The sequence below is a fragment of the Vicugna pacos genome, chromosome 9 (assembly GCF_048564905.1).
Source record: "Vicugna pacos chromosome 9, VicPac4, whole genome shotgun sequence".
Taxonomy (NCBI): Eukaryota; Metazoa; Chordata; class Mammalia; order Artiodactyla; family Camelidae; genus Vicugna; species Vicugna pacos.
The window spans coordinates 14964950-14991769 of record NC_132995.1 but is presented as its reverse complement, the minus strand read 5'-3'; the positions used below and the strand labels follow the sequence as shown (position 1 = coordinate 14991769).

At 50.6% G+C, this 26820-nt stretch overlaps 3 protein-coding genes, 2 long non-coding RNA genes and 1 other non-coding gene across 7 annotated transcripts; 3 read left to right on the top strand and 3 right to left on the bottom strand.

Moving 5' to 3' along the window:
• Window positions 1–34: 34 nt before the first annotated feature.
• OVOL3 (ovo like zinc finger 3) lies at window positions 35–6137 on the top strand. The gene is made up of 5 exons (XM_015250251.3): window positions 35–668; window positions 2893–4382; window positions 4457–4521; window positions 5208–5409; window positions 5861–6137. The coding sequence occupies exons 2-5, from the start codon at window positions 4289–4291 to the stop codon at window positions 6067–6069; spliced, it is 570 nt and encodes a 189-aa protein (XP_015105737.1). The 5' UTR covers window positions 35–668; window positions 2893–4288; the 3' UTR covers window positions 6070–6137.
• Window positions 6123–7482, bottom strand: POLR2I (RNA polymerase II subunit I). 2 transcript variants are annotated; one of them, XM_031671955.2, is made up of 6 exons: window positions 7344–7482; window positions 7142–7196; window positions 6765–6838; window positions 6603–6677; window positions 6450–6501; window positions 6123–6225 (listed from the first exon to the last, which is right to left on the bottom strand). In XM_031671955.2, exons 2-6 carry the CDS (start codon window positions 7187–7189, stop codon window positions 6163–6165), a joined length of 312 nt encoding a protein of 103 aa, XP_031527815.1. In that variant the 5' UTR covers window positions 7190–7196; window positions 7344–7482; the 3' UTR covers window positions 6123–6162. The 2 variants fall into 2 exon arrangements, with proteins under 2 accessions (XP_031527815.1, XP_006217095.1); XM_006217033.4 differs by having other exon boundaries at window positions 7275–7414.
• Window positions 7483–8002: 520 nt separating this feature from the next.
• Window positions 8003–16047, top strand: TBCB (tubulin folding cofactor B). The gene is made up of 6 exons (XM_072967165.1): window positions 8003–8136; window positions 8529–8672; window positions 11660–11756; window positions 12459–12650; window positions 15522–15594; window positions 15773–16047. Exons 1-6 carry the CDS (start codon window positions 8023–8025, stop codon window positions 15885–15887), a joined length of 735 nt encoding a protein of 244 aa, XP_072823266.1. The 5' UTR covers window positions 8003–8022; the 3' UTR covers window positions 15888–16047.
• On the bottom strand, window positions 15220–15291 carry TRNAT-GGU (transfer RNA threonine (anticodon GGU)). The gene has a single exon. It is a non-coding gene; the product is annotated as a tRNA-Thr (tRNA).
• A 1798-nt stretch (window positions 16048–17845) lies between the features above and the next one.
• On the bottom strand, window positions 17846–19373 carry LOC140698089 (uncharacterized). Its single transcript, XR_012075531.1, has 2 exons — window positions 18998–19373; window positions 17846–18171 (listed from the first exon to the last, which is right to left on the bottom strand). It is a non-coding gene; the product is annotated as an uncharacterized lncRNA (long non-coding RNA).
• LOC140698088 (uncharacterized) lies at window positions 19328–22159 on the top strand. Its single transcript, XR_012075530.1, has 3 exons — window positions 19328–19829; window positions 21115–21274; window positions 21361–22159. It is a non-coding gene; the product is annotated as an uncharacterized lncRNA (long non-coding RNA).
• Window positions 22160–26820: the final 4661 nt, after the last annotated feature.

Genomic DNA, 26820 nt, shown 5'->3' with positions numbered 1-26820 from the left:
AGAGAGCCCAGGGAACTCACAGATGCCCCAGTGCCAGGCCCTGTTCCAGGACCCCGTTGTGGGGCACACAGGACTATTTGGGAACTGCGGTAATGGTCACCCAGCATCTGGCCCCCAAGTCTCCTGTCCCCACTGTGCTGCTGTGGAGTCACCTGTGGTCCTTGCCCAGTGGGGCTCAGCCATACCCCAGGGAGGCGCCAGCCCTTCTTCCCTGCCCCCCGCTGATCCCAAGAACCCACTGGAGCCGCTGTAATCACCACGTGCCAGACCTGGGCCACCAGTACACATGTTGCCAAATGACTGGCTTATGGCCCCTGGGCCTCTGCTGGATCCTCTGAGGGCCAGGCTTTTGTTCCCATTTGCAGCACAGGAAATTGAGGAAAGACAGACAGGCTCACCCACTGGACAATCCAGGCAGCACGCCCAGCGGCCAGGACTAATCATTCCTTCCCCAGCAGGACTATGTCCAGCTTCAACATCCCCTGAGCTCCCAGCACTGGTACCAGCCTCCCCAGGCAGCAGGCATCTAGCCACATGGCACATCTACTAAGAAGGCCACCCTTGTGACCACAAAAGCCCTCACTATGCCAAGTCTATAAAAAGGAAGCCAGCAGGAGCAGGGCCCTCTGCTGAAGCTCAGTCCTACCATGCGGAACCCCCGCTTGCCTGTGAGTTCCTCCCTGCTCTGTTCGGTGAGGGTGGCCCACCAGAAACGGGCTCAGAGAGATCCAGGGTCTTGCCTGGGGTCCCATAGAGCTGAGATTCAGACCCTGGCTCGCCTGGTGGTAGAGCCAGACCCTTCCACACAAGGACATGGCCCTCTGCTGCCCCTGTAAATGCTGATACACATCAGAACCAATCGTGCAGTTGAAAAAATCCTGCTGGCCCCCAGGGGCCTGTCACTGTTCTATGTATTAGGAGTAGAGTGAGAAACAGGACAAGCAAAGCCACTGTCCTCGTGGTATGCACCTTCTAGAGAGCAAAACACAATAGGAGTTGATAACTGTCTTAACTGCAGGTGAGCTGAGGGAATTCCCTGTGCTGGTTGAAGGGTCAGGGAAGGCCTTGCCTAGGTGACATTGGAGCTGAGGCTTGCTGGAGGGCACAGGCCATGTGGACACTCAGGAAAGCATCCAGGCAGACAGAGTAGCCAGCGTGAAGGCCCCATGGTGGACCAAACATACATGACAGGAATAGCAATGAAGCCAGGAGGCTGGAATGGAGTGAACTCAGGGCGAGGGTAGGCGACAAGGTGGGAGGAGGAATGGGTCCCACTGGGCAGAGCCTTCTTGCTTCATGACATATCAATCCAGGAAACATTCACAGCACAATTTATTTCCCCAAATAAAAGTCACTGATCTTGGTGTTTGGGGAGATGCCCAGTATTGTTTATTTCTCAGGGCTCCCCCTCCCCTGCCTTAGGAAACCTAGGTGGTCCAGGTAGGTGGGCAGCACCTCTGCCAGGCTCCCTGCCCAGGCCCACAGGCTGCCTAGCTTGGCCACAGATGCCTAAGATCTCTGAGGCAATGACACTCTGGGACCACCCTGAGCCTCTGTCTTGTAGATTTTACCCCTCCTCCCACCCTGTATCATAGTGAAAGCTTCAACTGCAGGTAGCCAACACCTGGCTTGAGGGGGTCCAAGCTATAGGGACATGTTATTATTGATTCCGTTCCTGCCCTATTTCACTCTCTCTGAGTGAGTTTCACTGTCTGCCTTAGGCCCTCACAGTGGCAACGTGGCTGCCGTAGCTCCAGCAGTACACCCTCACCCAACCAGGAGCAAAAGCAGGGCAGCCAACAGGATAGTGGGAAAATAGTGCAAAGCCTTCCTAGATGCCTCGCCTCTCAAAGCAGGCAACAGGAATGGAAATGGCTTTCATATGCTTAGACCAGCCGTCCCTCCTGTCCTGGGCATGTGCTGTTCCAAGAAAATTGGGTTCTCTCAGCACCAAAGGAGGGTGAGCTGGTAGAGAGGATCCAGTGTGTCTGCCACTCTCTGTGTCCTCCTAATGCTGAGCTCTTCAGCCCTGGAAGGACTAGACTTCTTGTTAAGAAACTACCACTGATGAATGTGTGTGCATGACACAGTGTCTCAGCAGGGAGAGGGCAGCAGGCTCATGTGGAATATTTCACAGAGAGTTTAGCAAAGGGATCATTTGCAAAGGGGTGGGCAGGGAATAGGGAAACCTCAGGACCAGTCCAGTCCAGTCCCCTGGGCTTGAACCAGAGAAGAGCTGTTATTCCCCTCTCAGGCCACAAGACACAAGGGAATAAAGTGGAACCCAGAAGAGCAAATCCTTGAGAGAGGGCTGCCCCGAGGGAAGCTGTGTTCCAGGCAACCCCACAGGGAGGGAGTTGGGGGAGCCCCCTCCCCCATCTTCTGCAGGGCTCCTCATTATCCAAACCATCCTGGAAGCTGGAGGGCACAGGAGCTCAGATGATGCTGCTCACCCAGGTCAGCCTCCCAGGACACAGCAGAGCAGAACAGGACAGAGAAGGGATCTGGGGGCAAATAAAGATACCCAGGCCCAGAGTTCTTCCTCAATGTGTTTTCAGCAACAACTTGGGAACCAGTTGCCCCAAGAGACATGGTCTTGGGCATGGAGAACTGGGCACCTGAGAGAAACAAGATGGCTCCCATAACCCGTTCACCAGCTCTCAGTCCAGTGCTAAACTCGCCCCGCACTCCACATCAGATGGGTCCTAGGTACTGGCCCACCAGACCCGGGCCGGGCACACTGGTCACAGCTGCATAAAATCCAACAGTTGGGAGATGGAGACACTTAAAACCCCATTTTCACATGGGCTGATTGAAACTCAAATGCTTGCCTAGCCACTCAACATTTCAAGATTTTCTAACAGCCCCGTTTGTATCTCTGCCTCGTGCCAGCTCCAATGTGAAGCTTTCTCCCCATGTGATCCACGCAGATTTTCAACACAAACCAGCGGTAAGGAGATTCATTAGTCCCATTTCCAGATAAACTGAGACTCTGCGAAACGTGACTTGCCCCAGGTCCTGCGGAGATGCGGCAAAGCTCTAGGCCGACAGACTCTCAGCACTGCCTCGCTTGCTTCCCCGAAAGAAGCAGCAGGATTGACTCTCAGGGAATGTGAAGAAATGAATAATATTTATTCTCTCACCACCAAGCCTTTCCGTAGACTGTTACTCTGCCTGGAAAACCCTTTTTACCAGAAACCTCTTATTCCTTTGGGGCTCACACCTAGGATGTTGTCCTGGAACCCTTAGGCTGGACCAGGAGCCTCTCTGGGTCTCCTGAGCTCACCACTTCTCCCCATCGAAGCCTGGGTCACTCTGCCTGTGTGTCCCCACCTTAGCCTTGGACTAAGTTCTGTCTTCATTTTCAGTGCTGAGCTAGGCGTGGCCTGTAGTTGGAGCTCTGAAAATTGTTGGGTGAATAAATGAGAAAAAGTAACTGCATGGAGAATATTCAAAATCCTTAACCCCTGACTAAGAGGCCAGTCTAGAACACAGCCTGGCCAAAGTGCTGGGTTAAGGGTCCTGGGAGCCGCTGGCTGTGTCAGGTGACCCCCTTTAGTTCCTAGACCATGAGAGAGTGGGGTAGTGGTGTTCCAGGCTGTTACTGGGAGCCCAACTATTAACAGGCCTGTATTTTAAATGCCCTGTACCCCTGAACATTGCTTCTGGTTGGACATCAGTTCTGGGCATGAGGATCAAAGAGGTGGAGCTTCCTGCTTGAAGATGCACAGCCTGGATCCTCACTTTGACCATACCAGTTAGACCCTGCTGTCCCTCTACCCTCTGAAGCAGGCAATCACAGCCAGCCCCTCCCCTGCTTCCTCAGACAGCTCCTGTGATTTGAATAACCAAGCAGGCTGCTGGATGTCCGGTGGTGACTGATTTGCTTGGCAAACAGACTCTCAGGTCCTTAGCCCTACTAGTACTATGGGAGGACACTCAGCCCCACTGGGGTCTCTGTTTTCTCTCCCTACCCCTCAAGAGCCACCTAGGCTCCAGTCTTGCCCTTGCTTGCTCTGCTGGGGGACCTAGCACTGGTGGGGACTGGAGACTGCCCTCAGGATCCTGGCAGAGGAAAAGGGAGAGAAATGGCAGAGCCCAAGGCAGAGGTAACTGGAGCCAGTTGAGTCTGCTTCCTGGGCCTGTCATGAAATTTGCATGGAGAGAATGAGGCTCCTCCGAGGCTGTCCCCTCCCTTCCCACCTGGGAGTCATCCTGGGCCTGAGGTCTGACAGCAGGTGGAGAAAGCAGCCGTGTACGTGGAGCTGTCTCACTATTCCCGGAGGTGATGCCCCGTGTCTTCCTGGTCAGGAGTCGGCGTCCACAGCCACCCGACTGGGGCCACCTGCCTGACCAGCTCCGGGGAGATGCCTATGTCCCAGGTGGGCCCCTCACTGGGCCTGGAGTTGGGGGGCAGGGGAGACACAAAGCATCACCATCTGGCTTCTCTCCTCAGACTGCAGCAGCCTGGGGGGGCCACCAGCACACCAGACTTCCAGCCTCGGGGACTCTTGGGTGGCGGTGAGTCTGCAGCTGGTCCACAAGACCCTAATCAGTTCCACCCCTGCCTGCCCTCAGCCTCTGGAAAACCTGACTGCCCCTCACTCCCTCATGCTCCTCCAGCCTCAGGACCTTTCCCTCCAGTGTTCTCTCTGCTGGGAATGCCTTTCCTTTCTTAGCAGTGAGTTCACCATTAGGTTGCAACCCAAGCACCATTTCCACAGGGTGGGCAGCCACAGCCCCTGCCACCAGGGATGAGGGATGAGGGAGGAGCCTGGGGCATCTCAGAGAGGATACTCAGCTGTGCACCCACTGGAAGAGGGTAAGCCCTAGATGGGATGTAAATGTGCTGGAGATTATTTCAGTTTTTACTGAGAAACAGAACTGTTCTAGGCAATGGATATTTAGGAGCAAGACAAAAACTCATTTCTTCCTGGAGTTTATAATCTGGTGGGGGCTGCAGGTATAGACAATAAAATTAGAAAAATATATATTATGGTGGAAAAGTGGTATGTACTAAGGAAAAATATAAAACAAGGTAAGGGCGATGGGGGTGGTCAGGGAAGACCTTGGAGAAGGGGTGGCATTTGCAGGCACAAATCCTAGTCTGTGGCCTTCCCAGACCTCCTTGGTTCCCAGTTCTAGGCACTCCATTTGCTCCAGTGCAGGTGGTGGGTGGGGATCCTGACTCCATGTCCCTCCCATAGCCTTCTCAAGGCGCTCTGACCACCACTCCCAGGGGCCCTGGGACGCTTGGCTGCCCGCTCTGCCCCAAGGCCTTCCCGCTGCAGCGCATGCTGACCCGGCACCTCAAGTGCCACAGCCCTGTGCGCCGCCACGTGTGCCACTGTTGTGGCAAGGGCTTTCACGATGCCTTCGACCTCAAGCGCCACATGAGGACTCACACAGGTGAGCAGTGGCAGGGACTGGGGGGCCTACTGGGCGGGGATGGAGCAGGACGTGGAGTTTCTGGTGACACCTGTGTTCATGGGGCAGAGATTCCGCCATCAGGAGGCTGGGAATACCACCCATCTCAGCTGCCAACCTGTAGGTGTAAGATGGTGCCAAGGGAGTGGCCTGCTGAGGGATATAGAGTGAAACAGGGACTGGTTACAGGATTCAGGTCCCAGATAGAAAGGTGTGAGAGAAAGCCTCTCTTCCAGGGGAAGGAACATCCCGGTGAGGAGGGTGGGGGATACAGGTCTATGTTTGCATCTGTGAAGTAGCAGATGGTGGGATGCAGAGGTCTGGCGACCCTGGAAGAGGAACGAGGGAATGCTCACAGAGGGCAAAGCGGGGAGGCTCTGGTATGGAGGCCATTGTCCTGTCTGTCCTCTCTCCTTCCTGCCCACCTGCGCAGGGATCCGACCATTCCGTTGCGGAGCTTGTGGGAAAGCGTTTACGCAGCGCTGCTCGCTTGAAGCACATCTTGCCAAGGTGCATGGGCAGCCAGCCAGCTACGCTTACCGTGAGCGCCGTGAGAAGTTACACGTGTGCGAGGACTGCGGCTTCACCAGCTCGAGGCCCGACGCCTATGCGCAGCACCGCGCCTTGCACCGCGCTGCTTGACATGGTGCATCTCGCATCCAACCCATGAGAGGCAAATAAACAGAAGACATGCGCGCACAGAACACTGCTTTTATTACACAGGGGGAGGATGGTTCACTCGGTCCAGCGGTGGCCGCAGTGTGGGGCCGTGCACACGTAGTACAAGCGCATGGCGTCCTGGTAGAAGGATGCACAGTTAGGAAGGGTCTGGACCCTCAGGAAGGTACAACATCTCCATCCAGAGGAGCCTCACCCCAGAAGAACCGACCAGGAGGCTTTCCCCACTGCTAAAGGTCCACCTCAGGTTGCCAGGAAGGGCAGGGTCCCCCCAATACTGGTATCCCTACCGCCGGGAAGGACCAGACCCAGATCACCCAGAAAGCCCGGCCCGCGCCACTCACCTCGGCCCGGGCACTGTGTGACTGGAAGAACACCGCCTCCTTGTGGCCGCACCTAAGGGAACAGCCACTCAGCCCGCCATACCCTTCCCTCCTCCCTTCTCCGACTGGTGAGGACGAGCCACTTTCCCTCCCCAGTACCAGCGGCGCGCTCACTTTTGGCACGGGTGGTCTTCGGTCCGCGGCAACGTGGGGTCCTGGGACACGTCAGCGATGATTTGAGTCAATTCGCTGAGGGAATAGAGGGTGAATAATTATGCTTGGACAAGGCCTCCCAAGTAAACAACCCCGTCCCCAAGCTCCGGTCCTGCCACTTACTCCACTTCGTGCGTGATTTTGTTGACGTAGATGCAGCTGTTGTCGGCTTCCTGCTGGTAATCACAATTCCGGCACTGCGAGAGGGCGAATGTGGCGGGAAGAGGGTCACGGAGAGATCCCTGATGGGGTTTGGAAGGGAGGGCAGGGTCTTCCCAGGAGAGGAAGACTAGGGGATGGAGTCTCGAGGTTGGGATTATGGAGTGTACTCGAGAATTACTTCGCGGATGGTCAAGACAAGAGGGTCGGGTTCTCTAGGGGTACAGTCGGGAGGCTAGACAAGGGCGCATCGGGGGAGGTACAGGGAGTGGGGCGGGGCCACGTTGGGAGCGCGTTGCTGGGTCAAGGAAGATCCGGGCGCCAGGCGGGCTCGTGCTCACCGCGTAGAGTAGAATGCGGTTCTCCTTGTCCTCCTTGGGGTAAAGCATGTTGTTACTGTGGGGAAGGGGAGGTCAGAGGTCAGTTCCGGGGCCATTACTTGCTCCCCTTCCACACGTGCTGGCCGGGCCTCACCATTCCTGGCAGAATCGAATACCCACGAAGCCCGGCTCGTAGGTCCCGTCGGGTTCCATAGCGACTCACCGCCAGCACGGCCTTCCGCGTTTGCTCCGCCACGCGACAGGTCGCGAGAAGGATCAGACCTCGTAGCTTCGCCAAAAGAGGGGCGGAGCTGCGCACACGTACTGGCTCCCGGCGGGTTTGCGCTTGGCTCCCTGACCTGAGGTTTGATTAATTACTTGTTTCAGTCTTTTGATATATCACAATAATTGCTTCCACCTTCTGGGCCTCGCTTCTCCAGTTTACAGAATAGAGTGATGCCAGAGCCGGGAACAGCATGCGTCACGTAATCGGCAAAGCGCTGAGCGAAAATGAAGAAGCCGTTACTCTGCAGGCTGAAGGCCAGTGTACATGCGCGAGTTTACCCTTCGGGTACTCGGGTAGCGCTTGCTAGTCCTCGGCTTCAGCCTTCGTCCGCCCCGGCTGTTTCCCTTGTGGCTGTTGGGAAAACTGCGCGCCGTGGAAGCTCTCTCAGGATTGGCTGGGCCTACCCAAGACCACGGGAGAGCCCGCTTCCTGGGCGGAAAAGAGATGCGGCTATTGGCGGACCCTCCTGGATTGAGAGCGTGGATTGGCCAGGCCCGGGAGCAGGGGGCGGAGCTAATATCCCAGAAGCGGCGGCGGCGGCGGCGGCGGCGGCGGCGGCTGCGGAGCTGGTGTGAGGCGGCTGATCGGGCTGCGGGCCCCGGCAGGGCGCGGCGAGATGGAGGTGACGGGCTTGTCGGCGCCCACAGTGACCGTTTTCATCAGCAGTTCCCTCAACAGTTTCCGCTCCCAGAAGCGGTACAGTCGCAGCCTCACCATAGCTGAGTTCAAGGTGTGGCCGTGGGGGCGGGGTACGGAGGGGCGGGGCGTAGTGTTAAGGGGTGGGGCCAAGGAGAAATAGAGGGTCTTCCCCAACGCGGGAAGAGGGCCAGAGACAAACCGAGGTTTCAGAGTTTGGGGAACGCGACCTTAGCCGGGCGGGGCCAGAGGGAACTTGAAGTTCCAGAGAATGGTTGCGGAGCCAGGGAACATCAGATATTCCGGGGTGAGGGGCCGAGACCCAAGGGGACGGGGCCAGGGATAACCAGGTGGGTCCAAAATGGTGTGTCTCTTGGGGGAGCAAGGATGGTTCTTGATACAAAGGGCAGAGCCTCATGGCAATGGGCGGGTCCACTGATAGCCTTCCACCTCTTCCTCTCTCCTCCGTATCTCGTACCCCCACAGGGTAAACTACAGCTGATTGTGGGCTGCCCTGCTTCTTGCATGGAACTGGAACTGTATGGACCTGACGACAAGTTCTACAGCAAGCTGGATCAGGAAGATGCACTGCTGGGCTCTTACCCCGTAGATGACGGCTGTCGCATCCATGTGAGGCCTTCCTATCTGGGATCCTTCCCCTCCGTTCTTCTATTTTTTCAACCTCTGCTTGCTGTGCTTTGCACTATGTGATAACCACAATAGGCCTTAACCTAACGGAGCTCCCAGTCTAGCAGGGAGAGAGACCAACACATCACCAGACACTGGCAGCCAGAGCGGTCTGGACTGGGCTGAGAAAAACCTAGGGTGTCTAGAGGCATCCAGAAGAGGTGCCTGACTCCCTCTGGGAGTATCAGGAGGGGCTTCCCAAAGGGAGGGATGCCTGAGCTGAGACCTGAAGGATGAGGAAAGGGCAACCCAAGAGAAGAGGTGAGAGGGGTATGCCAGGCAGGGGGAACAGAGTGTGAGGTGGGTCAGGGTGAGCAATGAGGCTGGACAAGGTGGGAGAAGCCAGGACACGGAGGACCTCTGCATGCATCAGCTCACATCATCCTCTCTATCCTCAGCCTCCCCCCAAAAAATTCAGACAAGTGAGCTTTACATGTGCTATTCCCTGTGCCTGAATGGCTCTTTTTTCTGTGCCCACATGGCTCACTCCTTCCTTCTAGTCTTTATTTAAATGTCACTTTTTGAGTGTGAGGGTTTCATTGCCCTCAGTATAAAATTTAAACCTCCTCCCTTTTGCACTTTGACTTTTGTCCTTCACACTAATCACTGTGACATACTGCGCATTTTCCTGGAACAGTGCCTGGCACAGAGAGGATGCTCAGCAAATCGTTGTTGAATCATGAGTTGAATCCATTAAATAAGAGTTGGAAGATAGTATAATTAACCCTGTTTTGCAGAAGAGAAAACTTAGTTTCAGGATGGAATTTACTTTCCTAAGGAGGAACTACAGCTAGAATTTTTACCTCTGTGTGGCTCTAGAAGTCAGTGTACCCAGAGAACTGGTTCTGTTTTATCTGTTTCATTTATTCAGTAACTGTTCATTGAACACGTGTTCTGTCAGGGATATAGCTGTGAACCAAGTCTGATGAGGTCTCTGTTTCAGCTCTGTCCAGCGTTAGCTAAATACTCACTGGAACAAGTGTGAAGAGTCAGTGAGAGGGCCATGCAGGAGGAGATCACGGAGCCAGGAGATCTATACTAAGGGACCTGACCCAGCAATGAGATCCAGGAGGACTTCCTCAAGGAGGTGCTGCCTGAAGAATAGGAAGAGTTAACTGAAAAAGGGCAAAGGGTACTCTAAGAGGGCACAGCTTGTGCAAACACTCTGAGGTGGGAGGGGGCACAGTGGGTTTAGGGGCTGAAAAATGACCTCTCCTCTTGTGGGAAGGAAGTGGGAGTGAGGGGAGGGCTCTGAGCTTGGGAATCCTGGTCTGACTCAGTTGTTCATGGGCTCCTTTTGACTGTGTGTGGAGAACAGATTATGGAGGACAAGAGAAGTGGGGAGGCCAGGGAGGAGGCTGCTTCCATAGCCCAGATAAGGTGATGGGGTCCTGGACCATAGTGGGAGCAGGTCAGGATTGTGCTGAGCCCATAGGACTACCTTTGAGCTAAACTGGGCAGTCTCAGCTTAGGGATACTGGTGGGTCAGGCATGGGCAGTGGCATCCTCAAACAGGAAGGTTTCACTCATGGATTCAGGTATCGATAGGCTGCTGACTACTGAGGTCATACAAGGAAGGTTCCCCAGAGGTGGGGCCTCTGGAGAGTTTGTAATTTTTCTAAAATTGTTTTTCTATTTATACATATCAGTTATATTTCTTGCAGCAGTGAATGACAGCAACCTCAAACTGACAAAAATCCCTAATATAGAGAGTAGAAATTCTTAAAAATTCTTGACCAGAGATAAGGGTCGTTTCTGTTTTGCCACATTAGCCCAGTGGTTCAGGCCAGAAACTTCAGAGTTTTTGTGACCCCCCTCTTTCCCTCACACCTGCATCCCATCTCTGTAAACCCTGTGGGCTCCACCCACAAAAACTATCCAGAATCTAAACTCTCCTCTCTTCACTGCCCCCACCCAAGCCCAGCCTCCATCCTCTCCCTCCTGGACCATCACACAGCCTCCTCCCTGGTCTACCGGTTCCTGTCCCTATGCCCCTCCATCTGCTTTCCACACTCAGCTGAAGGAGCCTGTGAACCCCTGAGTCAGATCAGCGCTCTCCTGGCTGAGCCCTTCCCTGGCTCCATCTCATTCTGGGTAAAAGCCAGAGTCTACAATGATCTGTTGTGTCGCTCCATCTCATTCTGGGTAAAAGCCAGAGTCTACAATGATCTGTTGTGTCTCCCCATCTCCCCACGGCTCACGCCACTCCTGCCACACTGGCCCTGCTGCTCCTCAAAGGGCTAAGGAAGTTTCTGCATTTGAGACTTTGTGCCTGTTGTTCCTTCAGGCCTTGTCTCAGAAATGCCCTCCTTTCAGAAGCCTCTTTGTTGTATTTTTCTGCATAGAACCTTGTTATCATCTAGGGTTTAATACACATCTCTGTGCATTTGTTTGTGATGGATCTCCCAGCAGAATGAGTACTCCTTGAGGGCAGGGGTTGGTCTGTTTTGCACTGTGTCCGTGGTACCCAGCCCAGGGCCCAGCTGTGTGCCTTGGAGGAGCTCAGCAGGCAATGAGTGAATGAATGTTGGGGAGGGTACAGGAAGAGATGCTCCAGGACCTGGAAGTTGGGGCCAGCCTAAGTGGATTACAGAGGCCCACAGGGCTCATGAGCAAGGCCCGAGCTCTGCCCTCCAGTTCCAGTGTCCCGGGGCCATTAGGGATGTGGATGCCAGCACGTAGGGGTCGTCTGGAGGCAGGCGCCGAAGGGAAGTTGGCCATTTGTAGACACCTGCTCTTACCCCTTCGGCTGGGATCGGGGAGGAGAGAGGGCTGGAGTAAAGGTGAGGGTAGAGGAATGCAGTTTTTCCAAGACAGGAGAGACTTAAATCTACAAAACACTCCAGTGTACAGCCACACTCACCCCCAACAGCATCGTGGCCTCCCTGGCCAGACCCTGATCCCCACTGACCTCCCTCCCCTCTCTGCAGGTCATTGACCACAGTGGTGCCCACCTTGGGGAGTATGAGGACATGTCCAAGGTGGAGAAATACAAGATCTCACAAGAAGCGTATGACCAGAGGCAAGGTACGGGGTGCCCACGGGGGCGGGGGGCAGAGCTGTGGGGGGCAAACAGGATAGGCAGGGACATCGAGAGGAAGTCAGTGGTGGAGGCAGTGGGGGCAGGTAGGCATGAGAGAGTGGAGGGGGTGGGGTGAGGTTGATTTGGGGCCAGATGGGTCTCAGAGCAGTAGAGGGTGGGTGGGCGTGGGGTGCTAATCGGGGCTGGGAGGTGTGAGGGGGTGTGAGCAGGCAGGGCCATGGGAAAGTGGAGAGGAAGGTCTAGTGGGGGGTGGGATGGTCAGGGTCACACTGAGGGCGTGTTGAAGGGGACAGAGCACGCGGAATACGTGGAGGACAGGGCCGTGTGGTGGTCAGGGCAGGCGTATGGGGACACATCAGAATGTGTAGTGGGGCAGATGAGGGTTTTGGGCTGGATGGAGGAGACTATGATACTGAAGGGATGCGGGAAGAGGGAGTAAATGTGAAAGACTACAGGCATCTTCCCTTTAGTTTCTCAGTTGTGGGGGCCCCAGGGGTCCTGGGGAGAGGCCAGGGCTATGGTGGGAGACTTGGAGGGCTTGGGCGACAGCCCTTCGACACCCAGAAAGGAAGAGTTTCTCTCTGAATGTTGGCCCGGTGGGGCTGGCAGGTTATCTCATCAGACCAGAGCGCCCCACCCCGCCCCTGGGAGACGGTATCTGACTCCTGTTCCCCCTCCCCCCACAGACTCAGTCCGCTCCTTCCTGAAGCGCAACAAGCTGGGCAGATACAACGAAGAAGAACGGGCACAGCAGGAGGCCGAGAGCGCCCAGCGCCTCAGCGAGGAGGAGGCCCAGGCCCGGGCCATCGCCGTGGGCAGCCGCTGTGAGGTGCGGGCGCCCGGGCAGCCCCCTCGCCGGGGCACCGTCATGTATGTAGGTACGCAGCCCCGGGGTGGGCAGCTGGGGGACCCAGCCCTGCAGGAGACCTCTGTCCAGCAGGGGAGACGGACCCAGGGGCTGACTGACACCCAGTACATTCACAGCAGGGAAGTGGGATGCAGAAGCAGAGTGACCTGGGTTGTGACGGCGGAAGCAGAGGCCAGAGTGTTCGGTTCTGAGATGAAAGCTTGGCGCACAGTGATCAGATGGGGAAACAGACAAGATTATTAGGTCTGTGATGGGGGGAGCACAGGCTGAAGTGACCGGTACAGGGGTGAGGGAATCTCGGGACTTTGTGGGCTGAGGGGAAATACCCACCTTGAGAATAATCCAGGGAGGCTTCCTGGAGGAAGGACTGAAAGAAAGGGATAAGTGGAGGCGAAAAGGAGGGAAGAGCATCCCAGCCAGAGGGAGCAGGGAGTGCAAAGGCCATTTCCTCATGGAAAGGCTTGTTCCACAAGCAGGAACAAGCTTGGCCTGTTTGAGGCCGAGAAAGGAAGTCAGCATGGCTAGTGGGGAGGGAACAAGGGGAGAGGTAAGATGTCAGATCCGGGGCCTGGGTGAGGCTGGACCATCCTGGACCTCGAAGACAGTGGAGAACAATGTGGATCTTTTTTTTTTTTTCAAATAACAGCTTTATTGAGGTATAGTTTGTATACCATAAAACTCACCCATTAAAAGTGTACCATTCATTAGTTTTTAGTATATTCACCAAATTGTGCGGCCATCACCACAGTCAATTCACGTTTTCATCACCCTAAAAAGAAACCCTATAACCATTAGCAGCTACTCCCCATTTCAGAAAGGCCAGCTCCCCCAGTCCACATAGGTGGACACTAATCTACGTCCAGTCTCTATAGATTTACCTACTCTGGAAGTTTCATATTAATGGACTCACATAATATGTGGTCTTTTGTTCATCCATGTTGTAGCATGTAGCAGTATTTCTTTTTATTACCAAATAATGTTGCATTGTATGCAGTACCACGTTTTATTTATTCATTCATCAGTTGAAGGATGGGTCCTTTCCACTTTTTGACTATTATAAATGATGCTGCTATGAATATCCTTGTGTAAATTTTTAGGTGGACAGGTGTTTTCCTTTCTCTCTGCCTAGGAGTGACTTGCTAGATCCCATAGCAACTCTGTGTTTAACCTTTTGAGGAACCACCACACTGTTTCTCACAGTAGCTGCACCATTTAACGTTCCCAGGAGCAGTAATGAGGGTTCCAATTTCTCTGCATCTTCACCAACACTTACTACTCTCTTCTTGATCATAGCCATTCTTTTTTTTTTTAATAATTTATAATTGTTATTTTAATGTTTTGTTTTTGGGGGAGGGGGATTAGGTTCATTTATTTATTTTTCATTATTATTATTTATTAATGGTGGTACTGGGGCTTGAACCCAGGACCCCCTGCATGCTAAGCACACACTCTACCACTGAGCTACACCCTCCCTCCTGATCATAGCCATTCTAATGGATGTGAAATGGGAGAGCATTACGGTTTGAGTTTGCATTTCTATGATGGCTCATGATACTGAGCCTCTTTTTAGGTGCTTAACGGCCATCTTCTTTAAAGAAATGGCTATTCCAATCCTTCGCCCATTTTTTAATTGGGTGGTTCATCTTTTTGCTGCTGTTTCTTGGGGCTGCCATTACAAAGTACCACACAGTGGGTGGCTTAAACAACAGAAATCTATTTCTCACAGTTCTGGAGGATGGAAGTCCAAGATCAAGGCCTTGGCAGGTTTGGTTTCTTCTGAGGCCCCTCTCCGTGGCTTGTGTCCTCAGAAAGACAGAGGCTTTTCCTCTGTATGTGAGCACATCCCTGGAGTCTGTCCAGATTTCCTCTTAGGAAGACACCAGTGAGCTTGGATTAGATCCCACCTCCTTTTAACTTAATCATCTCTCTAAAGGCCCTGTCTCCAAATACAGTTACACTCTGAGGTTCTGGAGGTTAGGGCTTCAACATGTGAATCTGAGGGGACACAATTCAGCCCATAACAACTAGTAAGAGATGTTTATATATTCTAGATACAGTGCCCTTAGCAAGTATATGATTTGCAAATATTTTCTCTCATTCTGTGGGTTGGTTGTCTTTCTACTTTCTTGATAGTGTCCTTTGAAGCACAAAAGTTTTAAACTGTTATGAAATCCAGTTTATTTTTTCTTTTCTCACTTGTGTCTATGGTATTATAGCTAAGAAACCAATACCTAAACCAAGGTCACAAAGAGTTATACCTGTATTTTCTTCTAAGGGTTTTATAGTGTTGCATCGTGCCTTTAGGTCTTTGACCCATTTTGAGTTGTTTGTTGTGTGTGGAGTGACGTAGGAGTCCAACTTCACTCTCTTGCACGTGGATGTCTACTTGTCCCGATGTGTTGTGTTGAAGACTGTTTTTCCCTCATTGAACTATCTTGGCACCCTTGTCAGAAATCATTTGACCATAAGCAGTGTGGATTTTATGCTGAGTGGGATGGGCAGCCCTTGAGGAATGTGGGGGCAAGGCCGGGGTACTATTTCCCTTCAATTAAAAAAAAATTTTTTTTTTACCCCCTTAACAGAGGCACTGGGGATTGAACCCAGGACCTCGTGCACACCAAGCATGTGCTCTACCACTGAGCTGTACCCCCTGCCCCCTTCGCTTTGATTTTTACAAAACCCCATTTGGCTGGGGGTGTTGAGTGACTAAGAGGTCAGGGGTAGGAATGGGGAGACCATATTGGTGTGGGCAGGAGATGGCGGTTGTCCTGGGTGGCAGCAGGGAGTGTTTGTGCCAGGACAGACTTTACACTCAGCAGGCAGGCATGAGTCTGGGGGCAGCTGTGTCCAGAGGTTTCATTGGCATTTCTCCCCTGGGCAGGACTCACAGATTTCAAGCCTGGCTACTGGATTGGCGTCCGCTATGATGAGCCACTCGGGAAGAACGATGGCAGGTAAAGATGCCCACTGAGGAGTGAGTGAGTGAGTGTGTGTGTGTGTGTGTGTGTCTGCCTGCACACGAATATGTGTGCATTGATGAGTAAGTGCGTGCGCGTGCTGCCGGGTGAACCCGCCTGTACTTGCATCCGGTGTACGAGCCCCCGACACTGCCTCCCTCATCGTACTCTGCAGCGTGAATGGAAAACGCTACTTTGAATGCCAGGCCAAGTACGGCGCCTTCATCAAGCCATCCGTTGTGACAGTGGGGGACTTCCCCGAGGAGGACTACGGATTGGACGAGATGTGACGCCCAACGAAGGGCACACCCCTGCTCTAGCTGACTTGCTACTCACTGCCCTTCCGTATGTGTGCCCACGGCCCTCTCCCCTGACCCTGTTTTTATTTTATTCTCATCACCGTTGCCATTGACTTTTGAGACCTGTGTATTAAATCTGCCAGAAACCTGGGAGGTGTTTGGAGGACTTGATGATTATAGGAGGGGCTGGGGGACAGCTGGGTAGGTGAAGGTGAGCTAGGAGGCTGGGCGAAATCAAGGTTGGGCAGGGTGAGGCTTTATCCCTTAGCTGGTAGCTGGAGGCCCGTGAGGCTCTCCTTTGTCCTTTATCAGTTAATGTAATGTTGTGCAGTTACGATAAAGAAGCCCAAAATAATAGTGGCTTAAACAAGATTGAAGTTTCTTTCTTTCTCATGTAATCACCAAGAGCTAATATGGTGACCCCTCCGTGTCAGAGGCCAGCCTCCATCTCCACGGATCTCCAGCTCCTGACTCCCACCCTCTACTCCAGGCGCCAGGAAGAGAGGAGGGAGAGGGGAGACCCCTTGCTTTTAAGGAATCTGTACCAACAACTCAAAGCTTGTTCCTATTTCACTGGGCAGTGTTCTGTCACGTGACCACTTGTGGTCACAAAGAGGGCTGGGAAATGTAGTTTGTATTCTGGGTGGCCATTGCCTAGACACCTCTCAGAAGTTCCTGTACTACAGAAGCTGAGGGAAAGGGATATCGAGGGGTCAGCAGGTGGTTCTACCACTGTCCCTGTGTATGGGGGACCTGACCGTTCACTTAATACTTGAAAGAAGACAGAAAGCTGAGGTCTTTAGAAGTAGCATGAGGTCCCTCAGACACTGCAGAGCTGGGCAGAGAGCCCTGTGCCCTCAGGTATGTGATGTGTGCGCATGCGGCCCGTGCGTTCTAGGGAGCCTGATCCACCACATACGTGTCTGCATGTGCAGTACCCCCTCATTAGCAACTTGAAGGGATTCCTGATGGAGTGACTATCTGTGGGATTCTACCTGATTTTTGCAGTTACTTAATTATAACTTCTGGAGGAGCTGGCAGTGATGGGAGCAACCACAGGAAGCAGCGTGAGGTTGAAATGCCTGAGAGCGGAAGGGATCCTTGAGGAAGCTGCTCACATCCACATGCAGCCTGATGTGTACATATCTGATGCCCAGCGTAATGTACATGGACACACTCAGGTATACAGAACATCCGCACACTGGACTCACGCTCAGACACTAGAGACACATCCAAAACACAGACGCTAGAGGTCACATGTGCACAAAGAGTCTCTCCCTCACACACAGGGGAGCCACACTAACACACAGATTCACATCAAACACCTACCAGGACTAGATACACACCTACACACACACACACACACAAATCAATGAAGCTGTCAATCTACAAAACAAAACAAAACTGGTTACGTTATGAAAGGATCCCAAGGCTTAGGTCCTTCCATGGGACAGAGTTGTCAGAAAGAAGAGCGTCAGCGGAGATATCCCCACATTCTCACCCAGCACCTACCAACCTAAGATCAGCCAAAGTTCAGCAGAATGAGCTCAGCTAACGGATCAGAGTTGAGGACCTGAGGATCACTTTAAGATTAGGCCCCGTGTGCACCTTCATGTGATGAGGCCAAAGGAAAGGGGCAGGAAGATGATCACGTGCTCTCCGAGACACACTGGTCACCCTAGATCATACCTTTGAGCTCCAAGCAAGGGTCACAGCATCACTGTGTATGAGGATCTGCCAAACTGCAGTGGGGGATCTAAACACAAACTGGCAGGGTGTGCTGGAATGCTGTCCAGCTGTCAGCATGGAAGAAGCTCTCCCCGTCACAACATGGGGAAACACTGAAGTTTTTGATGGCAATGGAAGGGACCATGCTGGTAATTTCTAAATAGGAAACCTCCACTTGCTATGTGCAAGTCAACCACAATTACAGATTGGAAACTATAGGATGACCTGGTACATAAGTTTAAATATCAAAGGGCCCAGAAGGGAAAGGGGGACGGTGGTCAATGTGTTAAGGTAATACCAGCTGTTGTAACAAATACCCACTACAGTTTGATGCAGAGGCTCTGGTTGATAGGCAACAATGTCCATGATTTGCACACTCAGACTCCATCTTGGGGCTCCATCCTTTCCGTGTGCTCGGAATTATCTGCTTCCAGCTGGCAAACAGGAGAAGGTAGCGTCGGGAAGTTTCACCATTTTCTTTAAAAACCTGATCTACACGTTTCACTTCTGCTTGTATCGGTGAGAATCTGTCAGTCTTGCAGCTACCCTAGATGCAGAGGGGGCTTTGGAACATACTCCTGGGCTGAGCAACTTCGTCCCAGCCACTACAATGAAAAGGGACCACGGATTTTGGCGGCTTCAACACTGACCACCCTGTACCGAGTCACCAGATCCATAACCTCAGGGGAAGCAGCAGGAAGGGGCTGTCGGGTCCACCAGACCCATCAAATCGTCCTGTTCCTGGCACAACTGCCCACGGCTGACCTGCCACATATACCACCCTCCTTAATCCTCAGGTCAGTGCAAATGGAAGACAGTGAATGTCCAACACTCTTTCCTCTCAATTTTCGAGCCTTCCCTACCCACACTGCATGTCAGGCTTGATGCTGGGAACACACTCATGAATTGAACACAGTACTGGCTTGGGAGTTGAAGGCAGACAAACAGGATTACCAAGTATTTCCTTTTTTTCTGGACTGTGATACTATGAATGAGGTTGCTGGCAGTAGGGAAAGGGAGAACACAACCACTGAATCCACTAAGTGGTGCTGGTATGAGGGAAAGGATGGGATGGACGAGACTGAACAGGAGATGCGAACAAAAGGGGGCGGGGCCTGAAGTAGTCCCTTCGGTGATTCATGCTGATCAGAAACCTGATCCCAGCGCTAAAAACAAATTTAGGCTGAATACAGGGAACTGTTGTCCTGGAGCTGGGCTAAACTGCTAACTCAACGAGCTAATGGCCCACTTGCGTTCATTCGTGTACCAGTTACAAACTTGGAATAATTCAGTTGGTCAAGAGGTGGTGTAACCTTAAAGCACAGACCTTAAAGCCAGGCGGCCTAGGTTCAAACCCCAGTCCTGTCACTCACCAGCTGGGACACTGAATTATTTGTGTTCCTTTTCTCTGGGTTTCAGCTTCATTTCTGTAAATTGGGGCGGATAACAGTACCTCCCCCAAATGACTGTTGTGAGCATTAAATGAGATAATGCATGTAAAGCATTTAAATTCAGAGCCAGGCACGCAGGTAAATGCTGTATTAGCTGTAGGGATAAAAACGCCTATATACAGTCAGTTTCTATGCTGGCTTCATTTAATCCTCACAGCGGTCCTGTCCTCGATTTCTTCACCGTTTTCCCCTCACCATCCCATCTTTCCTGGCTCAAATTTGGGGCCACTCTTCCCGAAGTCCCCGCAGCCTGAGCGCCCCCAGCCTCCGCAGGGCCCCAAACGCGGGCAATAACCGCTGGGCCGCCACGTGGGGGCAGCAGCGCGCTGCTCTGCGCACCGCGCGCGGCGCGTTCTGGGGCGCGTAGTCTCACTGGCGTTGGGCGGTGTCTCCCAGCCCAGAGCGCGGACTGTACTCACCCATTTCAAGTTTAGAAGCGGAGGTCTCGCTCCCTCCCTGCGGCGCGGGGAAATGTAGCGTGGGGGGGATTTCGCTCCCATGGGGAGGGCGGGGTTGCGCAGGCGCTAACGGCCTGCGGGACCCGCTTTGGTTTAATCAGAGTAAGAACCGACGCCCTGGAGGGGGCGCCAGAGCTGACTTTCTGGCTGCATTGGAAGAACAGAGACGACCTCTCTTACTGACCCATAGGCGGCTGGCCTGTCTTGCCTCACTCCGGTTTTCTACATCTCAACCTGCCACTCTCCCGGGCTCCCGGTCAACTCTCAAGCTGGGTCAGGGTGCTCTCATCTTAAAGGTAAAAAAAAAAAAAAAATCCCCTTTCCCCTCTTATCTGTCACCCAGCTTCAGTAATTGTCAACATATGGTCAGTTGTGTTCAATTTTTCTGGCCTTCCCCCTATTTCTCCACTGCACACCCCACGCCATTATTTTAAAGCGGATCTCAAGCAACGTATCATCTTTTCCAGAAAAGTTTCTGTGTCTGTATGTATATCTAAATTATAGGAGGTCTTCACACCTAACAAAAATTGCAACAATTCTTTGGGATTATCTGATATATAATCGGTATTAAGGTCTTCGACTGTTTCATAAAATGTTTTCTTACTGTTGGTTTGTTCAGATCAAAAGCTACATAGTGTACATGCCCGCATTTGGTTGCTGTTACTCTGGGTCTTTTATTCTACAACAGTTCTCCCTCTCAGTTTTCCTGTGGGATTTCCCAGAGTTTGGTTCGGCTGGTTGTACGTTGTGCTGACCTTTAAAATATTCCTCTTTCCCCATATGTTCTACAAACTGGGAGATCCAAAAACTGAGTCAGATTCAGGCAGATCCCACCTTGCACCAGAGTTTCCCCCCATGACCTGTTATTGTACACCGGGCCCTGCTCACTGATTTACATGGCATGCCTGGCTGCTTTAGGATTAGAGTTAGAGATTGAATTTGTAACCCCTGTTCTGGTGCTTTTAAAGTATGTCCACGGCACACCTGAAACTAACATAATACTGTATGTCAATTATATTTTGATTTAAAAAAGAGAACATAAACAGATAAATAAATTTTTAAAATACGTCCACAAATTCTTTGACACTTCTCTCTTTAAGAGCCCTGTTTTTGAGTGTAGCCTGGACTTTGTGCCTTGCTTCTAAGGAACAGAACTTGGCAGAAGTAAGAGGGGCTTCTAAGACCAAGTCATAAAAGACATTGTATCTTCATCCTGCTCTCTCTCTTGGCCTACTTGCTTTGAGAGAAGCCCGCTGTCCACGTGATGACAAAACCAGAGCAACTCTATAGATGAGAAACTGAGCCCAGGCAAGATTCAGCAGGAAACTGACTGAGGCCCTGTGAAGAGGGCAGGAGGAGGCGGCCAGTACTAGTGGGAACTCCTGAGATCCCGGCCCATAGAATATTGTGGGATAATAAATATTGTTTCAAGAGATTAGATTTTGGATTTAATTTGTTAGCAGCAATAGCTACCTCACGACTTGTGTTCCAGTTATCTATAACTGCATTAAATTTTATCTCAACCTCAGCAAGTTAAAACAGCCAGCTTATTTTCCCTGATTTCCTGTTTTTGTACATCAGGAATTTGGGACGGGCTTGGCCTGGAATCTCTCCTGTGTTTGAGTCAGAAGTTGGCTGGGGCAGGAGTCATCTCAAGGCTTGACCAGGCTGGATGTCTAAAGTGACTCAGCAGCTTAGCTGGCAGTGACATTGGCTGTTGGCTGGCAGCTCAGCAGGGACTGTAAGTAGAGCACCTCGCATGTTCTTTCCATCGTGGTAGTCCCAGGGTGGCCGGAATTTTTACGTGATATCTGGCTTTCTCCAAAGCACGTGTTCTAGGAGAACTAGCCAAAAGCCACGTAGCCTTTTCCGCCCCAGCCTCGGAAGTCACATGGTATCACTTCTGCTGCTGCCTGTTGATGAAAGTGATTACAAACCCACCCAGATTTAAGAGGAGACTGCGGATCCAGATTCTTGACGCAAGGAACATCAAAGCCCTGGTGGTCATTTTTAAAACAGTTCCACATTGCTGTAAAGAACATTCTTTAAAGTATTAACTTGAGTCCTTCTCTGTCCTCATTCTGCACATTGTCCTCTGATCTATTCTTGTGACTGTTTTTGTAAGTTTTTTTTTTTTTGTCAGTGAGAGATAATTAAGTTTATTTGTTTATTAAAAAGCATTTTGGCAGGGGAGGGTATAGCTCAGCAATAGAGTTCCTGCTTAGCATGCACGAGGTCCTGGGTTCAATTCTGGGTTCAATTCTCAGTACCTCCATTAAAAAATAATAATAATAATAAATAAATGAACCTAATCCCTCCCCCCAATCTTTTAAATGGAGTTACTGGGGATTGAACTCAGGACCTCCCACATGCTAAGCACAGCACTCTACCACAAAGCTACATCACCCTTCCCTTCATTCTTGTGACTAATCACCAGCTACATGTGATTCCCAGCCCTGTTTCCAGCTCAGACCCTTTCTTGCCAAACACATTGGTTGCCAACTGGATAGCTCCCTGCTCCTGTCTTCAGTGTTGCTTAGATACCTCAGAGACCAAGCTGTGCCTGTTTAAATTCCTGAGCCACAGAATCATGAAGAATAATAAAAATCATTGTTGCTTTAAGCTACTAATTTTGGCATAGTTTGTTAGAGGCAAAATCTAACTGAGGCAGGATTAAGGGAATGTTTTCTGGCTACCTGTGGGCTTTGCAGAAGAAGGGATCACATGTTTTTTACAAGATAAACAATCACAATTCCAGTGCAGGGCCTGGAATATTGTATTCATTCACCCATCCTTCCACTCATACATTCAACAGATACTTACTGAGATCCAGTCATGCGCTGGGCGTCTTTCTAGGTACTACAGAGGTACATCTAGGTGTTCCACTGGTTAATGACAAAGCCAATCTGGCTTCAAGGGGTTGGGAAATAGACTCCACCCCTTGATGTGAGAAGCTGCAAAATCAGATTGTACAAGGCAAGTATACATGGAGGGGTGGAAAATAGGGCTGTTTTTGCAATCAGTCTTCCCACAGAGCCCTTTCCTTATGGAGTGTATTACCTAAAGTAAATAATGCTAGCTGCTGTTAACTGAAAACCCCCCAAAACTCAGTAGCTTAATAAATCTATTTTTTAATTCACACCATAGTCAAGTCAGTGGGGTCATTCAGCTCCACAGAGTCTTTCAGAGACCCAAGTTCCTTCCTTCTTGAGCTTTGCCCACCTGTAGGTCCTCAGAGTCCCCTCTGTTGAGTTAACTTTGTGTGTCAACTTCATTGAGATATAGGCTGCCCAGATATTTGTTTGGCTAAATATGATTTCTGGGTGTGTCTGTGGGGATGTTTCTGGATGAGATTAGCATTGGAATTGGTAGACTGAGCAAAGCAGATTGCCCTCCCCAGCCTGGGAGATGTCACCCAGTCCTTGGAGGGCCTGAATAAAAAGACTGAAGGATTGTTATTGAACCAAACTTGGTCCTAAGCACAGCAAAGCTAATCTATGGACATGGAGTTGTGGTGAATGAAAATACAGGGTTTATTGTAGGGCCAGGCAAGAACAGGCAGGTCACGGACCTGAACTCCTTCAAGGAAGTGTTTCTAAAGACAAAGTGAGGCCAAGATGGCAGAGTGGTAGGGCCACAAGCTCACCTCTTCGCGAGGCTACAACGAAACCACAACTGACTGCTAGACAACCATTGAAAAAAAAGACTGGAACCTAGCAAAGAAGACCTTCTTCACCTGGAAACATAAAGAGGGAACCACAGCAAGATGGTAGGAGGGGCGTGCTCACTATATGACTGGGCCCCATACCCCCCCGGGGTGGGAGACCCACAAGCTGAAGAATAATCAAGTCACAGAGGCCCTCCCACAGGAGTGAGAGCTCTAAGCTCCATGTCAGGCTCCTCGGCCCAGAGTTCTGGTATTGGGGGGAGGAGGAGACCCCAGGACATCTGGTTTTGAAGGCCACTGGGGCCTAGCTCCAGGACCCCCATGGCCTGGGGGATACAGAGACTTCACTTTCTTGGGAAACATACCCAGAATCTTGGGCTCACCAAGTACAAAGTCAGGGCAGTGATTTCATAGGAACCTGGGCCAGGCCTACATGCTGGAGAAATCAAAAGTTTCACAGACGAACAAAAGCTAAAAGAATTTAGTACCACGAAGCCAGCTTTATAACAAATGTTAAAGGAACTTTTATAGTCATCAGGCCATAAGAAAAAAGAATAAAAAGAAGAAAGAAACAAAAAGACCTACAAAAAATTGCTTTAGCAGTTTGGGGTCTTTTATGGTTCCATATAAATTTTGAAATTGTTTGTTTTAGTTCTGTGAGAAATATTGTGAGTACTTTGACAGGGGTTGCGTTGGATCTGTGGATTGCTTTGGGTAATACAGCCATTTTGATAATGTTGGTTTTTCCAATCCAAGAGCACAAGATACCTTTCCAATTTTTTTGTATCATCTTCAGTTTCCTTCATCAGTGTTTTACAGTTTTCAGAGTATAAGTAACCTCCTTAGTTAAGTTTATTTCTAGGTATTTTTGTTCTTTTGTTGTTGTTGTTATTTTTGATGCAATGGAAATGTTTATATCAGTTACAAAATTCTGGTTTTTGAAGTGGAAAAAAGAAAGTGAACGAAGGGCTGCAAATGGCAAAATATCTTTCTTATGGGTGAGTTATATTCCATTACATATATATGCTGCATCTTCTTTATCCATTCATCTATTGATGTGCACCTAGGATGCTTTCATATCTTGGCAGTTATAAATAATGTGGCTGTTAATAGCAGGGTGTATGTATCTTTTTAAATTAATTCTTATTTTTTTGTTGGCTTTATTTCTTTGATAACTGTGTAAGTTTAAAAAGCTAAAGCTCTAAACGTTCTTAGAAACAATGAACAGTACATATATGTATATTTTTTAAAAATGTGCAGTATATTGTGTATATGTATTTACATGCCATATATTGTATATGTGCAGTCAAATTGTAACAATTCTACCTAATACAACTGAAAAATGAAAAACAAAAGACAGCAGTGAGGGAGAGGGTTGCAGGGTAGGTGATCGACTCATGCACAATTCTCTTATTGATGGGTAGCGAGGTAACACATGAGGTCACAGGGGTCAGCGTTATCAATTCTCAGGCTCCCGCCAGTCTGGGGGCTCCCTGCACATGGTTGTCTTCTGCCTGATGCAGTTATTTTCTTCTGCCTGATGAGGGTTTTGGTATCTGCAAAACAACTCAAGGATAATATCTGTAGCCCTTGAGGAGGAACTAAAGGTCCCTGACTTTGTTTTATGGCTAAACTGTTACTATTCTGTCTTGCTTGAATGTTTTCCTTTGTTTCTGCGTGTTCTCGCTTCTCTGATTAAGTTTGCTCTTTGGAACCCAGGGAAGACAAAGGAGGCTAAAGCTTTTCTACAAACAAGAGGCAAGGGACACGGGGGTTGGGGGAGGGGTCTGTCCCTTCTGGGTTCTGCTCAGTTTCAGAAGGAATAATTCACGCGGTGCCTGACTACTGAGATGGGAATCAGTCTTCTGTGCTCAGACTGGATCTTACACCACTGGCTCCCCTGGTTCTCCGGCCTTCAGACTTGTACCTGAACGTAAACCATTGGCTTTCCTGGCCTCCAGCTTGCAGGTGGCAGATCATGTGACTTCCCAGCCTCCATAGTCATAAGAGCCATTTCCTTAAAGTAAATCTCTTTCTTTCTCTGTCTCTCCATATAGCCTATGGTTCTGTTTCTCTGGAGAACCCTGACTAATATACCAGTGGAGGGAAGGCAGTGAAGATACAGTAAACTGGGTTAGTCATCACAGGACTATTTGGCATCAATCATGCTTGGGTTTATACCCGGTTCTGCCATCCCTTCAGGCAAATGACTCCACCCCCTGAATCTCCACTTCCTTTCATGTTAGTTCCTTTCTCCCAGGGTTGTGAGAGGCCTTGCAGGACACGCCTGTAATGCAGTTACTCCATCAAACCCTCGGGAGGCATTAGCTAGGGTAGTAATGACTATTTTGAGTTTATTAATTGGTGGCGTTGTAACATTAACATCATTGCGGCAACAAATTGTGAGGATTTAAAGCATGTGTTGCAAAGTCCATCTCCTGGGTTCAAATCTTGATTTTGGCACTTACTAGCAGTGTGATTTTGGACAAGCAATCCCATCTCTCTGGTAATCTGGTGGCATTGTAAAAACTTCTATCTGCATCAGTCAGAACAGGCTAGGTTATGCTGATGTAACAAATGAGCTCTAGCCCTAGTGGACTAACACCTCAAAATTTATTTCTTGCTCACAGAAGTGGCAGATGTCCTCCATGCCATGGTTCATTGATCCAGCTGGCATCCTTCATGTGGCATCTCTGTGCCTTCATAGCTTCCAGGGTTGCCTAGGCAGGGAATTAGCACATAAGCGTCCTACACTGGCTTTCAAATGCTACTACTCAGAAGTGACACACCCAACACTTTCATTCACATTTTATTGACCAAAGCAAGTCACATAACCCGGTCTGAGTTCAAAGGAATCTGGAAGATGGTGGAAGATTTTAGTAATGCTTGCTCTACTATCTCACTGATGATGCTGGAAATTCAATGAGAAAATCCACACAAAACATTTCCTTCGTTCAACAAATATTTGAGTACCTAGTATGTGCCAGGCACTGCTCTAGGAACTGGGTACAGAGCAGTGAACAAGACAGACAGGAATCCCTGCTCTCAAGGAACTCACATTCCAAGGGGGAGACAGACAAGAAACTGAATAAATAAGTGAACTCTGCAGTATGTTAGCAGGTGATAAATGGTTAAGAGCAGTGTCAGGTGGAATGGGGAGCGTGGGGGCCAAAGTGGAGACATGAGAGGCCCCTCCTGAGATCACCAGGTGTGTAGACTTGAGGCATTAAGAGGTGAGGCACTAAGGAGGGTCTAGAGAGGCTTTTGTAATGGAGTGTTGGCGACAAGTATGCCCAGAGAGGGGCTCTTTGGATGTCACTGGGTTTGCAGGGCCTCCTTATCTGTGTCTTGTCTGTGTTCAACTGAGAAAAATCCAGGTCACGCTGCCACTTAACTTTCCTAAGGAGGAGGAGATGAGGGCAGGGAGGTGACAGGACAGATCACTAGGGACTTGGTGACCATGGTGAGGACTTTGTCTCATCTGAGGGCAGGTGCAGGCAAGGGAGAGGGGAGCTCAGCCAAGCACCCCCTTAAGTACTTTACATACGTCTTCAAATATCCTCATAACAGTCCTATGGGATGAATGCTATATATAATCTCAGCCAGGATGCTCTTGATCT